Source organism: Meles meles, chromosome 20 (assembly GCF_922984935.1).
Source record: "Meles meles chromosome 20, mMelMel3.1 paternal haplotype, whole genome shotgun sequence".
Taxonomy (NCBI): Eukaryota; Metazoa; Chordata; class Mammalia; order Carnivora; family Mustelidae; genus Meles; species Meles meles.
The window spans coordinates 59,251,763-59,269,665 of record NC_060085.1 but is presented as its reverse complement, the minus strand read 5'-3'; the positions used below and the strand labels follow the sequence as shown (position 1 = coordinate 59,269,665).

The 17,903-nt window shown below is 45.4% G+C and overlaps 2 protein-coding genes across 2 annotated transcripts in view; one reads left to right on the top strand and one right to left on the bottom strand.

Moving 5' to 3' along the window:
• The window catches only part of PODXL2 (podocalyxin like 2), a 36,894-nt gene that overhangs the window by 11,569 nt on the left and 7,422 nt on the right, over window positions 1-17,903 (top strand). Inside the window, exons 3-4 of the mRNA XM_045989803.1 lie at window positions 9,707-10,500; window positions 11,264-11,338. Coding sequence (XP_045845759.1) covers window positions 9,707-10,500; window positions 11,264-11,338 — 869 coding nt within the window. The remainder of the gene's footprint in view (window positions 1-9,706; window positions 10,501-11,263; window positions 11,339-17,903) is intronic.
• LOC123932110 (ubiquitin-conjugating enzyme E2 L3-like) lies at window positions 13,420-13,946 on the bottom strand. Its single transcript, XM_045989805.1, has one exon. It carries the CDS (start codon window positions 13,939-13,941, stop codon window positions 13,477-13,479), a length of 465 nt encoding a protein of 154 aa, XP_045845761.1. The 5' UTR covers window positions 13,942-13,946; the 3' UTR covers window positions 13,420-13,476.

Here is a 17,903-nt window from a genome sequence, read left to right as displayed (position 1 = left end):
ATATCCTTAATGATATTCTCTGCATGCGATTTTAATTTTCCTAGTGAACAAGCTAATTAGTGTTCTACAAGAAAAGCGACAACTCTTCAGGGTTGGCAAGTTCTAGAAACCCAGCTCAAACATGCTGACAGCCCTGTATGAAAAAGAGGGTGTTGATTGGCTCAGTAACTGCAGAAGCTAGGCAGGTGGGATCCAGGTATTGAAACGGGGCATAGGCAAATGTCTTCCTCCATCAGGCCTAGCCTTCCCCGGCTGGCATCATTCTCAGGCACGTTGTCCCTGTGCCATGGCTCAGAGAGCCCTCCACTCCAGTCACTCCAGTCACTCCAGTGTCCTCTTCTTTCACTCAGCAGCCCCAGCAGAGAGAGAACTCTGCTTCCCCAGCGTTTCTGGAAAAGTCTCAGATGGAAACTCGTTTGTCTTCCCTGCGTCATGAGCCTATCTATGACCCAATCCTGAAGCCAGAGGGACTGGGTTCTCTGGTCCGTACTAGCTCCTGAGCACCCCTTGAAGCCAGGGAGTAGCGCCCCACACTCCTGTACCAAGAGGAGGGGAGTGCATGCCAAATGATGGTTGGGCATAAAAGAACATTCATGAGTACTTATATTATTATATATTTCATTTTCACGTCATTTTTTTAACCTCACAGCAGCCTGATGAAAACTGTAAAAGCAGGCATCGTTAGGATCCCTGTTTTATAACTAAGGAAACCAGCTCAGAGAGGTTTAATCATGGCACTAAATCACACAGGTAATGGGCGGCAGAGCGAAATCTCAAATTTGGGATTTCTGCTTTAAGACCTGCTACCGCTCCGTGTGAAATCATTGATTAGACCCCTTGAATTACTATTGCCTGTGAAGAACTTTGTAGAAAGCAGATCATCAAAGCCAGTCTGCTGGGACCTGGAAATTGCTCCTATGCGTTGATACCATACCTGCTGGTGAATGATTTGACCTTCTGGGTCACAGCGCATGCATCAGGCATGTTTGCGAAGAAAGCCAGCCGACAGAAGCACTTACACCTAAATGCCCACAAGAAACTGTACTTTTGTTTTACCCTAGTAATAAGTATTGTTATGTGAAAATCCGAAAAGGCAGAAAAGAAGAAAGTAAAAACCATTCCTAATCCCATCAGCCAGAATTGGCGAACATTAACATTTTGGCATGTATCTCTCTGGAAATTTTTCCTACATGGGAAATACATAAAATACACCTTTATCAAAAAATGGAATTACAGTGCACAGGTTCTGCTGTTTCACTTCCCAGAGTCTCTCCAGGCCAGCTAAGGGAGCTGTCTGCCCTCACTTTTAAGGCAGGAGAAGTCTCCCAAGCCCGGCCCGGCCACCGCCCCTTCGGACAGTGGCCTGCCGCCTGAGCGCTGGATGGTCCCCAGTCTTTTGTTCTGCAAACTGCGCCATGATGGGACTCCTTGAAACCAAGTCCTTACCAGCATCCTCATTGTTTCCTTAGGGTGTATTTCAAGGAGTGAAATGACAGGTTCAGAATGTCTCTTCTTAAAGCTTTTCATATGCATTAAGCCCCCCACCCCCCATGTGGCCTGATTTCCATTCCCCTCAGTAGCAGATGGAGTGCCTGTTTCCTGAGCTCATCCAATACTCCGTATTACCTTTAAATAGATACGTGTATGGTCAGGTTGGCACCCCCAAAACTGTATCGTCATGTTTAATTTACATTTCTTTGATGGCTACTGCGGTGGACCATTAAAAAGTCATTTTTAATTATACCGAAAGCTTCTCCCCTTGCGCCTCTTTTTTATACCAGTCTGTTGTGAATTTTGTGAGTGTTTTCGTAGCAACACTGGATTGAATAACTGTCTTGAGTGTTGCACTCAGGGGGGAAATTTTCAGTGATTTGAAATTAAGCGAAAGGGACATTTACGTGATCTTCCAAGGCCACTGGCTTGGTGCCTGTCTTAATTTCACATCTTAAACAGGGGAGTCAGTTCATTAATATTTCAGTGGATGCCAAGGGTCATCCATGAGATTATGGCTACCCCGGAAGGCAGAAACAAAGCCCAGTGTGACCTTGATAAGCTGGAGAAAGAGACTTAACAAAACCGATGAAACACAGGAGGGAGAAAATGCAACAGGATCTATTTAGGGAACAAAAGCCAGCCCCCAGAGTGAGATTAAAAGAAAAAGAAAAAGCCTGGAGAATCCAAGCTGTCCAAAGGTCTGGAGCTTCATCAGAGTGGCCTCCTGCTGCCTCCAAGCCACAAGATCATGTCCAATGGGGAGAGAGCAGCTCGAGTGCTGTATTAAATTCAGACCGTGCTGCCTGAGTCCAGAAACCTTACTTTCCAGCTTGCATAAGCTAGCTTCTCACCCGTGAATCTTGTTCGCTTTTCAGCAGTTCACTCAGCAAATATTTACTGTGTACCTACTCTGCTGGTTTTGTGACCACTGGAACACTGTGTGGCGAATCCAGAGTTTCCACAAGAGATGAAGAATGACAGGGCGAGGGGGCTGAGAATGAGGGATGATCCCAGTTGTCGAGCCCCAGGCAAAGGAGGCTAAATTGGAACAACTGAGAAAATACGTAGGTTTTTATCCCGAGGGAGATGCTTCCCAGAAGTTCCTCACGTAAACAGACAAAACAGAAATGGGCTAAGGTTGTACAGGAACCACAGCAGTTGGGTTTAAGGAATTTGGGGAGAAAACAAAAGCCGCCAATACAGACATGTCTCTCTAAGGAGGTACATTCTCGAAGAGGGTGGCAGCCCATCTTACCTAGACTTAGCCATCTCCTGTCCAGATGACCTCCCAGGTCCCTTCTTGAGCCAGAACCCTAGGTCCTTGGAGGTTCTAGGGCGTCCAGTGGAGTCCCATTGTGGGAATACCCGCCCGCGCATTCACCCGCAGTGCGCTGGGGCATGTGGAGTGTGACAGCAGTGTGACTTTAAGAGACGGCCTGAGGGAGAAGAGCAGGCCTCTGGGCGAGCTGATCTGAATGCATTATGTCATTTCACCTCAGCCTCAGGGTCCCAGAGGGGTGGTGGGCCAGCCTAGAAGCTGGTTAGCCAGCATTCTAGCCCCTGGCTATAGAACCTTGAAACTGCGCCTTGAGCCCTTACTTGTCAACTAGGCGGGTGATTCAAGCCCAGCTTCCAAGAGATGGCCCATGGCTTGTGGTGCAGATGGAGGGGAGAGGGGATGCTTCTCTGTCAGTTTGCTCCTCCCCCTGCATCTGAAGCCGAGTCTGGGCATTGGCCTACCCAAGCAGGTGTGTCTGGAAAGACTGGCTAACCACGCACAAGCCTGGGTTTTACAACTTCACAGCTGTGATTAGTGTAGTTTCACAATTTAGAGCAAGTGTCCTCCCCTCTGTGAGCTTCACTCTTTCTCGTCTGTAAAAGGAGGGCTGTGTCCTTTGGAAGCCTGGTTTCCTTTGAAGGTGGGGGGTGGTTTCGGGGGTGGTTTGGGAAGATGTAGTTTCCAAACTAAGACACCAGGGGGTACTACAACTTCACAGAGCTGCCGCCCTGCGTTCAGGGAGGGAAGCTGTAGGACGCAGGGGAAGAGGTTGGTGGAGGTCCGGGGCGTTCCTCTGCAACCTCACCGATGCCGAGGTGAGACCTTGCAGTGTCCTTGCAGTGTAGCCACTTCCCGACCTCCCATGCTTTGAGGCCAGGCTGGAGCTCCCTCTGGAGGGTCTGAGCTGTGAGGGACCTCTCACCTCTATTTAATGTCCAACTGTCACTATCTTCCTGGGGCTTTGACCGGCTGTCCTGCTGTCTTGAACGTGTCTCCTGGGCATCTCTGCTTGTACACATTTGTGTCCAGATGTGGGTTGCGGGGAGTGCCCTGCTGGTATGCCTTCATCCCAGACAGGTTTCGGGGTGTGCGGGCCCCTGCCTGTCCTGACTCCAGATGCTGAAGTGGATGGGCTAGGAAGCAAAGTCTAGGGCACTAGGCAGAACAGGCCCTCACCATGTGGAGTCATAGTTGGTGACAGCCATGGACAGGGCTCAGGACATACTGCTGTCCCTGCATTGGGAGAGCAGGGGCTGGGGCAGCCACCTGCCTTGCCAGGCAGGCCCTTTGTGCTCCCCCGCTGTGGAGCCATCCTTTCCCGTATCCCTCTCCTTTTCCTGCTCCGTCCCCGCTATCCTTCTCTTCCTCCATTGCCAGCTCCCCCCGTTATCCTCCTCTCCAGAATGACTGCCCCAGCTTCCTCTCCCAGGCCAGTGTCCCAAGTCTCCTTCCCTGGACACCAGAATGGGAAAAACGCGTTCTTCCCCATCCACCGAGACTCTTCGCCTCTCACAGCAGCTGTGTTCCTTCCTCCTGGAGCTTTTGGAAGCTCCTAGTTCAGGATGGCCTGCCCTGTGTCCCCTGTCACGTTTCACTTCTCTTCTGGTGGCCCTGGCATTTTCACTAGCCAGTACTTAAAGTGATGTGCACTCTCTCTCTGTGTAATTCCTTATTTAAAATATAATTTCAAATTTACAGAAGATTTGCAAGAATAATTCCCACACACCCTTCACTCAGATTCCCGCACTGTTAATATTTTACCAAATATGTTTATGTGCTTATGAACATGCAATTTTTTTCTGAACCATTGACAGTAGCTTGCAGACACAGTGCCCCTTTACCTGCACTGCACACTGCAGTGTCTATTTCTTAAGAACAGAGACATTCTCTTACAGAATCACAGTACAGTGACCATCAGGAAATTGACACGGACACAATACTACTATACGATGACAAACTCTGTTCAAACTTGCCACTCCCCCACCCCCAGTGTCTGCTGTAGCAAAAGAAAACAAAATTATTTTTTATAGTTCACTGTCCAGTCCAAAATCAGGTGCTGTGTTTGTTGTCATGCCTCGTTAGTCACTTTTATTCTGGAAAATTCTCCAGTTTTTCTTTATCTTTCATGACCTCAACAGTTTTGAAAGAGATAGGCTAGTTATTTTGTAGACTTCCCCTCAGTTTTTTCTCCTGTTTCCCCATGATTCAGGGTCTACGTTTTTGGCAGGAATGGCACAGAAGTACGTTGTGTCTTTCTCAGTTAAGCAGACCATGGTTCTCCTCTTGGACTGAGCATGGCTTCTTTACTGGTCAGTCTACATTCATGTTTGGATCCTGTCTCACTCCCCACTCTTCTGGCATCCCCATTTTCATCCCCCTTGGGTCTATCCCCCGCCTGCTCATGTTCCACTTCCCACCACACCTCTGGTTCATAGTCTGTGCCCCGACTGGGTCTCCCATTAACTTTTGTTTCTGTGTAAGAGACCTTTCTGATACTCAGGTCATGTCTAGGCTTGTCAGGAAAGCATCCATCCTTCCCTGCCCTTCCCTCTTCCCTTGATTCGCTTTGATTTATTTATCATGCAGGCGCTTATCCTGTCAGCCAGCCTGTGGAGCAGACTTCCAAAATGGTGCCATTTTCCCCTTACGATTTTATCATATAAAAATTTAATGATAATAAGAAGGAGGAAGAGATAGAGGAATACTTAAAATCAATCACGCATTTGCTGTGTAGTGTGGGCTGTGTCCAGGTTTTATCTCAGTGCCTCCTGACCACAGCCCTGGGTGCTAGGTACTACTGTTATCTTACAGAGAAGGAAAATGAGACACAGGGAAGTCAAGCGCATGTCCAAGGGCACACTGCTGATTAGCAGTGGGACAAAGATCACACAATTAGAGAAGAAGGAATAACTCTGGATGCTGGGAGGTGGTTTTAAAAAAAAAAGTGGGAAAAAAGTCCTGCTGAGTCTGTGTTCAGGGTGTGACGTTTACTGATTTGTCAAGTCTCTGGAAAGGATAGACCTGGAGAAGGCCAAGGTCTGGTGGGTGATGTAAATTTGGGAGTCTTTAGCAGAGAGGCAATAGATAAAGTCTTTGGAACCATGAACTCGCTGAGAAAGTATGAGTCAGGGGCTGGCTATCTGAGAGTGATCACACAGTAGGGAGCCCAATGAAGGAGCAGTCTGTGCCCTTAGAGGCTCTTTTCTCTCCCTAAAGGGGCAGGTCTTGGGTTCAGGAGGCAGAAGTTGGCAATCAAGGGTTCACCAAATACATATAGTTAAGGGTTTTCCATGCACTTTGCCTCTAGACTTGACCATTTCTGCTACGGGCATGGCTGCCCCCACCGTTAGCCAGAGTACCCCCTTCTTCCTGTTAGTCAGCCAGTGTACACAGGGTGTCAAGTCTACCCTTGATTCACTTTGATTTATCATCTTTCTTTTTTTAAGATTTTATCTATTTATTTGACAGAGAGATAGAGAGCACAAGTAGACAGAGCGGCAGGTAGAGGGAGAGGGAGAAGCAGGCTCTCTGCTTAGCAGAGAGATGCGGGGCTCGAACCCAGGACCCTTGGGATGATGACCTGAGCCAAAGGCAGCCGCTTAACTGACTGAGTCACCCAGGTGCCCCTGGGGTCATCTCTTGAACCAGTTCTCTCATCATTCCAATGTCATCATCTGTGTTTATCTCTCCCAGAACATTGCAGCAAGCCCCCAACTCTTTCTCTGCTTTCATTCGTCCCCTCTGTCACCAAATTCTTGCACATTGCTGTCAGGGCAATCTTCTAGCCATCAAATCTCATGCCTGTAAGGGGTTGTATATGTCCATTTCCCAGCATCCGTGTGGTGTGCTATTATATCATCTTCCTGTCAAGGGGCCATCCAGTCCATTCCAATTATGTTCTATGCATTGTATTTCGATTTTATACAGATCTATTAAAAAGTGCTTACTTCTATTGAAGTAAAATACTTCTGTTCTTTTTTTTTTTTTTTTTTTAAAGATTTTATTTATTTACTTGACAGACAGAGATCACAAGTAGGCAGAGAGGCAGGCAGAGAGAGTGAGAGGGAAGCAGGCTCCCTGCTGAGCAGAGAGCCTGATGTGGGACTCGATCCCAGGACCCCGAGATCATGACCTGAGCCGAAGGCAGCGGCTTAAACCACTGAGCCACCCAGGCGCCCCACTTCTGTTCTTTTATAAACTTGTTTTATGGGTGTAATTTCCTCGAGTCTCTCTAGAGGTGTTAATAAGAAATATTCCTAAGTTTTCTTTGTTTACTAGATTAACTCTTCTCTCAGAAGTGAGTTGCTTTGCTTTCTCTCCTTCATGCTTCTTCATGAACCTGGCTTTCCCCGAATGTCCTGGGAATCTTGATCATTCTTTGATATTTATAAAGCTGATACTAGATTGTGCAGTATCAGAGCCTGGTGTGGGTCTCCACAGTATTCTGTGGCCTCTGTTCCAGAAGCATACCTCTCCCCTGAACACCATGGCTGCTTTGTGTAGGGAATAGGTAAGCTTCCCTACAGAGTGTGTGCAGGGGCTGAGAGGAAGATGTTAATGTTAAGTTACCAATCACTTCTACTCAAAATGAGTACACTTAACAAAAGTAGATTGGGTAGAATATTTTAATTATTCATTTAAATAGATATTCATTTAATTATTTGTTTAAATGATATTTGATTATTCATTTAAAGATTATAATTTAATATATAATATTCTATAATTATAATTTAATAATTATAATTATCACCAAGATCATTCAGCTTCAAAAAATTATACTTTTTCTTAATAGGGAATAAATTTTTCTTTTTGTAATAATTCTCAGAGCCATATGGATCCATGTTCTAATTTGGATGCTTGTTCTCTAGGCCCATCGCACAGCTTCCCTCCAGAGATTTATTTTTATGACTTCCTGTCATGTTTCTTGATTCCATGTCTTCTTTGGATTTCTTGGAGAACTTCCTTAAGTACTTCTCTCAGAATCTGTGGATTGAAAAACTTTTAAGTCTTTTGCATATGTGAAAATGTCTGTATTTTGTAATCACACTTGAATGATAATTTAGTTGGGTATAAAATACCAGGTTCAAAATACAGTCCCTTCAGAGTTCTGAATGCATTTTCAATTTAGCTTCCTGCAGTCTAGTGTTATGAATTAGAATCTTGGGGATAATTTGATTATTACTTTAGAGGTTAACCTGTTCTTTCTCTGAGAACTTTTAGGATCTTATCTTGCTCTTAAGAATTCTGAAATATGAGAATGAGGCTAGATGTGAGTCTTTTATCACTTACCTCAATTATATACCCTGTCAATGTAAAGATTCCCATATGGGATATGGGAAATTTTCTTCTTTGTTTGGTTATTTATTCTCTCCATCTTAAGGGTTCTTCTCTTTTTGGAATAGTTAGTTAGTTAGTTAGATATTAGATCTCTTGCACTGGTCATCTATATTTTTTAACTTTTCTATCTTGTCCTTTTACTTTTGCTCTTGAGGCTTTTCCTTGACTTTTTTTCTTCCAGCTGTTCTATTGAATTTTTATATTTTGACAATTTAATTTCAGTTTCCACAAAACTTTTTCCTTTCTTTCTTTCTTTTTCTTTTTTAGAGATTACTTGATTCTCTTATTACCCTGTTCTTATTTTAGGGAGGCAATATCTTTGGGTCTCTCTGAGATATTAACTGGAATTTAAAAATTATCTTCCATTGCCTGAATATTCTGTGTCCTGTGTTCTTGCTGTTCCCATAGTTGCACTCTCTCCTTAATTCTGTTGGGAAAAGGGCCACCCTTCTCCAGTATCTTTCCTGGTGTTTGTATTGGCTGAATGGTTAATTTGTTCTTGTGATCTCATCTGCTTTCCATATTCCCAGAAATTTATCTAAACCTTTAAAACTTTGACAGTTGAAAAGCCATTCTATCATTTGATAGAAATTTTGAGGGAGGAGGCCCAGTTCACTACTTTAAACTGCCTCTCTCATGCCTAAAGAATATTTTAAAATAGTCTTTGATATTTATTTTGCAACAAAATGGCAGCCAATTAAAGTTGCTACCTAGAAATCACTTCCCGTATTTTAAATGAATCTCCCAACCGAACAGGCCCATGAGTTTCCTGTGTTGTTACCCTGAAGAGGCCTAGGGTTCACTGCAAAACCAGAATAAGTCCTGCTTGTCCAGGAGGCCTCCTAAGTCCTGCATTTTGAGATATGGTTCCCAGGAATGGCAGGAAGGATAAAATTCCCTGTCATTGCCAACAGTGACCCTGTCCATTCTGGGAGGCTCTGGGCTCAGCCGGTGGGCTCTGTTGAGCTCTCCTGACATCTTTCTTTTATTTCCCAACCAGGGCCTAAATCTCAGCAAAAGAGCACGGTTTAGGAACAATGGTCACAATCTCTGTGTCTTGTCTGTCTCTGTGATCAGAAGGTTCTCAGACCTCATTGAGTGTTTTACCAAGAGGCCTCCCATTACAACCCACTGGGAAAGAGATAAAGGGACCCTTTTCTAATGGGTTGTCTGGGGTCTTCTTTGCGAAATCTCTAGAAGAGGAAACACAAATGCATTGTAAGAACCATAGAGCTGTTAACTTCTTGTCATGGACTGTTAACGAGGGCTATCTCCCAGGGGTGCGATCATACACACTTTCTTTCTACTTTATATATTCCTGTATTCACAGAATTTTAGTGGCAGATTTGTGTCATTTTCGTCATCATGAAGGAAACAAGGACTAGCCTGGTCCTTGTCTCTCCTACAGTCTGCCCCACCCCGCACCCTCACTGTTCAGCTTTATTTCCCACTCCTTTTCAAAAGGACTGGTAATCCGACTCCCCGCTGTCCCCCTTTGGGTCTCATGGTTGCTTTATGTCATCTGCTCTGTGAATACTGAACAGATCAGTGACGGATGATGAAACTAGCAAATGAGGTTTCTGTCTCTGTCCTTAGATTACGTCTTTCCAGACTTGACTGAGAAAGCGGGTCCAATAGAAGACACCAGCCAGGGTCAAGAGGTGCCGAGTCTGCCCTCTCCCTTGCCCAAGATGAACCTGGTAGAGCCACCATGGCATATGGCTCCTGGAGAGGAGGAAGAGGAGGAGGAGGAAGAGGAGGAGGAAGAGAGGGAGAAGGAGGAGATAGAGAAGGGAGAGGAAGAGGAAGAGGAAGAAGAGGAGCTCCTGCCTGTGAACGGATCCCAAGAAGAAGCCCATACTCAGGTCCACAGCTTTTCTCCCACCAGCAGCAGCCAGATGCCAGGAGCTGCCAAACACAGGCATGAAGAATCTGGGGACCAGGCCTCCTCGGGTGTGGAGGTGGGGAGCAGCATGGAGCCCAGCCTGTCACCGCCTGCAGTCACCCCAAGTACAGTGACTCTGGGGGGTCAGGACTTCATCAGCCAGGAGGCAGGGGGCACAATGCTGCCAGCCGAGGGGCATGGGGTAGAGTTTGAGGCCCCTCGGAAAGCAAGCGAGGAGGCCACTGTGGGAGCAGTGGGGCTGACTGGGAAGCAAGGGGAGGCGCCGTCCTTGGCATCATTCCCCCGAACAGAAGCCCCCAGTGGGGCTGAGAGCCCAGATGAAGATCCCCTTTACCCTGGAGCCTCAGCATCTTTCCCCCTGGCCCCCCGAGATGTGGAACTGACCCCTTCCTCTGCTACCCTGGGGCAAGAAGACCTTAGTCAGCAGCCCCAGGAAGGACAGGCCGCCGAAGCCCAGTCCAGAATACCCTGGGATTCTACTCAGGTAAAGTGAGAACACATGAAGGCCATCTGGCGGCACCTTTCTCTAAGGGGTCTCGTCATCCCCTGGCTGCACGGTGGGGATGGGAGGGTCTGCCAGGCTGAGGTGGGAGGGCCTTGGATAGCACGTAGAACCCCAGCAGAACTTTTGGGATGCGCGCCTCACAGCCCTATATGGGTGTTCTCACCACACTTAACACGCAAAGCTCTTGGAAGAGCTCAACTTCCCTAGCTTGGCCTCGTTCAACACTACTGCTGCCTCCCATGGCCTTCCCACTGCCTGACCTGTGCCCCCCCTCATCTCCACACCCACCCTGGATATGCAGTTGCCCTCTGCTCTCCTCCTCACCCCTGCCCAGCACACACGCCCGGGCCAGTGCTCGCACCTGGGAAGGGAGAGGAGGGAAGGGGAGTCCCTAGTTGCCAGCCTGTGCATCTGGCCTTCAGGTCTGTTTTCCTTTGGCCTAGGGCACATGAAACCCCCACAGGCTGCCACTGAAGACCTGTAGTTCGGGCAAAGCCCTGTCAGGCCCCTCCTCTCATTGAAGACACCCTCGGTGTGGTCCCTAGAGACATCTGGGTCTGTGAGCCTGTGGCTGGAGCCTGGGCTTGCCACCCTGCAGAGGCTGTCAGCTCCCACCTAGCTGTCACAGACCTGCAGCTGGCCTTCCCATCCGGCTTCTCAAAGGGTTTCCATCTGTCCTTTCTCCGGTTGCCTTTCCTTATGCCTTTGTAACTGTGATCCTTCTTTTGGTCTCACTGTCCAGGTAATCTGCAAAGACTGGAGCAATCTGGCTGGAAAGAACTACATCATTCTGAACATGACAGAGAACATAGACTGTGTGAGTGCCGAGCTAGGCAGGGGCCAGGGAGAAGGATGGGAGGGGGTGGGCGGCCGAGCCTGGGCAGAGGGGAGCATGCTGGGTGTGGGGAGGGGCCTAGCCTAACCCAGGAGAGGAGACAGCTCCCACCCAAGTCTAAAAGAGGAGTGCCTTCATATGTTTAAATTCCTAAAGGCTCTTTTATTCTTGCTCTACTTTGTTTAATTTCAAGGAATAGTTGGTTTTGTTTTTGTTTTTTTTTTAGATTCTATTTATTTATTTGACAGACAGATCACTAGTAGGGAGAGAGGCAGGCAGAGAGAGAGGAGGAAGCAGACTCCCCGTGGAGCAGAGAGCCCAATGCGGGGCTCGATCCCAGGACCCTGGGAGCATGACCTGAGCCGAAGGCAGAGGCTTTAACCCACGGAGCCGCCCAGATGCCCCTAACGAATAGTTTTGTTCATGTGTGCAACGTCTTATCGCCTGGAACATATTGAAACTGTCTTTAAAAATTTGCTTTCCTTATTTGTTGGTTTTGGCCTTGGTTTTCTCACTTGCCTTTGCTCCCCAGATGTCTGGTGGGTTCTTTCAGAGCTATTTAAGGAGGGCCATCAAAAAGCTGGTTGAAGCTTTGAGCTTGGAGTGGGGTTTGTTAACTGGCTTCTCAGGAGGGTGGACTGACTGGGCCATTTGACAGTTTTTAAGTCAACATTTTTAGGTCCTTCCTCTTGGGCGACTAGATTCTTTGAAAAAGGAACGTTTGTCCTACTGGGAGCATAAAGGGCTGGTTGCCAGTGTTCCGGGAGGCAGGGTGGGGAGAGGGCTGGGCGCCTCAGTGTTAGGGCAAGTGAGCACAGACAAATTCATTTACTCCCTCTTTGAGCATGAGCCCCCTCCCACAGTGGTGCCCCGTGTCCTCTGGGTCAGAGGGCCTCTCTTTTACCCTCTTTGCAGAATCAATTTCTAGGCTTCTGCCAGGAGGCAGGGACATTTGTCAGCTCTGCAGTGCTGGGGAGAGGAATTAGGGATCCAGCTGCTTCTTAAACAGCCTCTCAAACAGTCTTCCTATTTTTAGAACCATTTTCATCCTCCCTTCCGAAGGTAACCCGTGCTGCCTATTCAAGAGCGTGTTAGTTGGGGGTTTGACAGTGTAAGTGTGATTGCTTCTCAGCTTGTCCCATTTCAGCTGAGGATCTGGCTCTTTGGGGCTTGCTAGATCAGGAAATTCTAACTCATCCATATTCCTCCAGTGCCCAGATTTTGTTGTTCTTGTTTCCTCTTCCGTTTTGTTTTGTTTTTGTCTTTGTGCTTTTAGACCTTGAAAAAATTCCTTACTCTCATTTAGTAGGTTTGGGGAAAAGTGAAAGTACATGCCTGTTGTTTAATTCAAAAGTGATCCAGGAGGTTGTTTTCTTTTTTCCCCACTATAAATAATAAACAAGTAGATTTTTTTAAACATGATTGATACATTTGAATCTATTGCAGTGACTATTTATTCTTATTGATGCTTTTACATGCCCCACCTCTGGCCAGCGAGAGCCTCTTTGAGTTGACTTCTAAGTCTTTTTGGCCAACCAATTAATGTTTGATAGTTTCCTTGATTTCTGGTGTGATAGGATGTTTGGACTCATCTTGTACTTTCCTTCCCGAGGCATGAAATCAACATTTCTCCTAGCCCTCATTCCTTTTATTAGGAAATGGTACTTAGAGACCACAGTAAGGGTCCTTGAGACCCTTAAATTTTGTATGTGCATATTTGAACAATAAAGTCTAAAGATAATGTCTGTCTTCTTTCCAAGTAACACAACATATATAAAAATGCTTTCATTCTGCTTTCCCTGTTTTTGTCTTGGTAGTTTTTCTCATTTACTATTTGATCACTGCCTAATTAGTCATTACTTTTTTTTTTTTAAGTAGATTGAAGCAGTGATTTTTAAAACAAAGAAAGCAGAACTAGAAAATCTTAAATTTTTAATCCTTTCTTTACAGGTTACCTAGGCCACTTTTGATTAAGAAAACTGTAGAAAGTTAGTAACTGCCACAAGCAAACGCCAGGCGGCGGCACATGTCAATTTTCCTCAGGGTCCCACTTTGCAGGGTGTCTGAATGTGCAGCTCAGGGTCTCCGCTCACACTCGCTGGAATCAGTCGCAGCAGAGTTTAGTCCACAGGTCGCTTCTCCCCGTATTTCTTTGTAAACTCTTCAGCGTTCTTACAGAATTTTTTACGGTCCTTAGAGTATTCTTCAGCTAGGTCAGCCCGAAGTGGGTGCTCTGGCTGGGGGTCGTTCACCAGTGCTATGAGGGACTGGATTACTTGGTCGGTTTTGGATGCTGGCTTCCAGTTTTCAGCACTAATTACTGGCAGACAGACCTGCCCCTTTTCATCGATGTTCGGGTGATAGATCTTTGTTTTAAATGTGATCTTCGGTGGTTTGAATGGGTACTCTGCTGGAAAGTTGATTTTGATTCTGAAGGCCCCCTTATCATATGGAGGGTTGTCAGGAACAATAAGCCCTTGCCAAGTCAATAAATTAGCTTCCTCAACCTGGGTGTTACGGAAGTTTTTCATTCCACATTTGCAGATTTCTTCAAGCTCCTTCATCAGCCTCCTGCTGGCCGCCATCTTGGATCTGGAGTCATTACTCTTTTTTTTATGGATTTTTTTACCAGGGTAAAAAGATCTAACAAAAATTGATCATCTTAACCATTTTTAAGGTACTACAATGGTGTTAAGACTGTCAACATTGTTATGAAACAAATCTCCAGAATTTCCGTCTTGAAAAATATATTCTGTCCCCATTAACCACTCTCCCAGGCCCCTGATAACCACTAGAAATTGGGCTACTCTGAGTATGTCTTACAAGTGGACTCATACAGTATCTGCTCTTCTGCAGCTGCCTTATTTCATTCAGTAGAACGTTCTCAAAGTCCATCCATGTTGCAGTGTGTGTCAGAATTTCCTCCTTTTTTCACTCTGAATGATATTCCATGGTATCTATAGGCCACATTTTGTGTATATATTTGTCTATCGATGGATATTCACGTAGCTTCCCCCGTCTTGGCTGTTGTGAATAATGCTGCTATGAATGTGAGTCCACGATTATCGCTTTGAGACCCTGTTCCAATTATTTGGGGTATGTACACCCAGAAGTGAAATTTCTGGATCATATAGTGCCTCTATTTTTTATGTTTAGAGAAATCTGTGGTGTTTTCCACAGTGACTACACCATTTCACATTCCCACCAGCAGTGGACCAAGGTTCCAGTTTCTCCACATCCTCACCAACACTTGTTTTCTATTTGTGTGTGTGTGTGTGTGTGTGTGTGTGTGTGTGTATTTTTAAAAGATTTTATTTATTTGAGAGAGAGAGTATGGGGAGGGTGGGGAAAGGAGAAGCAGGTTCCCTGCTGAGCAGGGAGCCTGACATGGGGCTCGATCCCAGGACCCTGAGATCCTGACCTGAACCGGAGGTGGAGGCTTGACCAACTGAGCCACCCAGGTGCCCCTGTTTTCTGTTTTTTTGAATAGTGGTCATCGTAATGGGTATGAAGTGGAATCTCATTATGGGTTTGATCTTCATTTCTCTGTGATTAGTGGTGTTGAGGATCAGTCATTATTATTATCAGTCAGTGCTTATTTTACTTTATTAATACATTTGTTTCTTTGCTTACATGTCTTTTCACATTCCCATTCCTTTCTTGCAAATTTAATTGCCTTTTTCCTGAAATATACCCTTTAGCAGCTCTTTCTACAAGGATATGTCTGTATCAGCCCTTATTAGTGTAAAGAATGTCTTTAATTTTCTCATGTTCTTTTTTTGGTAGCTTTTCATTGTGATATAATTTCAGAAGACTAGTGCAAAGATATCCTTTGTATCTTTCAGCCAGATTCACCAGCTTTTAGCATTTTTCCAAACCATCTGAGACACAATTGAGATATATTTAGGTTTACCTGTTACTGTTTGTATTCAGTTTTGGACCTTACCCTCCTCATCCTTGTTGATTCAGTTGTATTTTTGACCCTGTAAAACATTGGCGTGGTTCTAAACATCTAAATGACGCAAAAATGTGTGCTTCGAGAAACACCCCTCCCCCATCACCTCTTGCCCTCCGTTCCCACCCACTCCCTCTAGGTAACCAATCTCATTAGTTTCTGCTTATCCTTCCTGGGTTTCTTTTTATAGCAATAAGCGGACAGATTTTTCATTTCTTCCACTCTTTTTTTCAGGAAAGGTAGCATACTATTTGTATTTTTATTAGTTTGCTAGGGCTGTCATAACAAAATACCACCCTGGGTAGCTTAAAAACATAAATTTATTCATTCACTGTTTTGAAGGCTGGAAGCCCAAGATCAAGGTGTCAGGAGAATCGGCTTCTCCTGAAGCCTCTCTCCTTGCCTTGCAGATGGCCGTCTTCCCTCTGTGTTTTTACACTGTGGTCCCTCTGTGTGACTGTGTCGTTAATCTCCTCCTCTTGTAGGGACCCCATCCGATCGGATAGGGCCACCCTAATGAGCTCATTTTAACTTAATCACCTCTTGAAAGATCCTGTCTCCAAATACAGTCACAGTCTGAGGTACTGGGGGTTAGACTTCAATATAGGAATTATTGGGGGGATGCAACTCTGTTCATACATAACATCACTCGTTTGTGTTTTGCTTTTCTTGCTTAACAATATATGCTGGAAATCACTTCATGTTCATGAAGTTTCACTTCAAGTTCATGGAGATTATTCTCAATCATTTTATTTTTACAACTGAATAATAATTTTTACAACTGAATAATAATAACCCCATTAGGTGTATGTATTTTGGATTATTTATTAAATTTCCTTTGTGGTGGGCATTTGGATGGTTTCCAGTATCCTGCAGTTATGTATAAAGCTGCTTTGAAGGACCGTGTGTGTATGTATTTTCCTGCTGTTGGGATGTACCTTCAGAGTAAACTCCTGGGAGTAGGATTGAATATGCAGTTTGTTACATGCTACCAATTTCCCATTTCTCTCTCATTCTCATTAGAAGTTTACTGGGCCTTATTTTTCTATCTACAATGTCTCTTAGTGCTTTCATGCTTTTTCTTTTTTAAATTTCTCTGATGAGGGGTGCCTCGGTGGCTCAATGGGTTGAGCATCCAACTCTTGGCTTTGGCTCTTTTGGGTCCTGGGATGGAGCCTTACGTGGGGCTCCATGCTCAGCCGGAAGGCTACTTGAGGATTTTATCTCTCTTACTCTCTCTCTGTCCCTTCTGTTGCTCACGCTTTCTCTCTCTCCAAAATATAAATAAACAAATCTCCCTGATGCATTCTGAGTAATTTCCTAGCTTTATCTTTCAAATTAATAATTCTCTTCAGCAGTGTCTAATCTTTTGTCTGATCCGTCCATTGAATCTTTAAATAACTGTTTTATATTTTTAGAATTTCTCCTTGGTTCCAAATCCTTCCCTTTGTTCTTCATTTTGTTCCCTTCTTTCATTATGGTTTCTATTCCTTCATTTTCTGAATTAGCTTAAATATATTGATTTCATGATCTTTTTCCTTTTGTTTTAGTAATAGGACATCCTGGGATGTCAGTTCTCCTGTTTGTGGCTTTGTACCTTGTTTCCTGGTATGGATCGCTCTTTATTATTGTGATCTCCTCTTCAGCCCCAGGTTGTAAAAGATTTCCAACAGAGTGGTTTCAGGGAAACTTTGGGAGTTCCAGCGTTCGTAGGTCAACTTTCATCTTAATTTCTTGGCTTGGATTTTCATATCACGAAGGACATTTGGACTCCAGACCCAGGTAAAGCACAAGCCTGGGTTTTTAAGTGATCTTGGATAACATTTTTCTCCTCCCCATGGACCTGGGCAGGTGGGAGAGCCCATGAAAGCTCCTCCAAGTGAGCAGGAATGTTTTCGAGTCCAATTTCACTGAAGGGTAAGCTCTTTGGGGCTTCAGGCTCCATCGTGGTACTCTGCTGTAGTTCTTCATTTCATGTGGGCCAAGAACATGCGGGCGTTAAAGCCAAGTCTCCAGCTCCTGGGTTCCATTTCTGGGTCTTGCACCCCTGCGAACTACTGTAGCTTTAGCAGCTGCTCACTCTTCGGGCTTTGAGTTCCCTCTGTTTCTGCCTGTATTTTCCCCCCAGTATTCGTCTGTGTTTGTAGCAAGGTGAAAGAGCAGGACTTTCCTCAGTTCTATCTGCTGTAATGCCACAAGTCAAAATGATGGGCTGGGTTACGTGTCCCTTCCTGTTTGCCATCAGGACCATACCGGCCACTTCGAGGAGGAACATATAACTTTAGGGCATTGGATACAGGGGCTTGGATGGTAGCAGGAGAGCTGGAGCCTTGACTGTGGGAGAAACGGTGTGATGTGAGGGAAGGACCATCCACCCAGGAGTAGCAGGGAAGAGAGCATTGCACTTCAGAAAAGTTCTAATGACTTACAGTGTATGTCCAGAAAAGCACGCAGATCCTAAGTGTTCAGTTTGATGGATCATCACAAAAGAACCACACCTATGTGATCAGCCCCCTCACCAAGACGTGGCACATGATCAGCACTGCCAAAAGCCCTTCTCACTCTCCTTTTCAGACACTGTTCCCTCAAAGG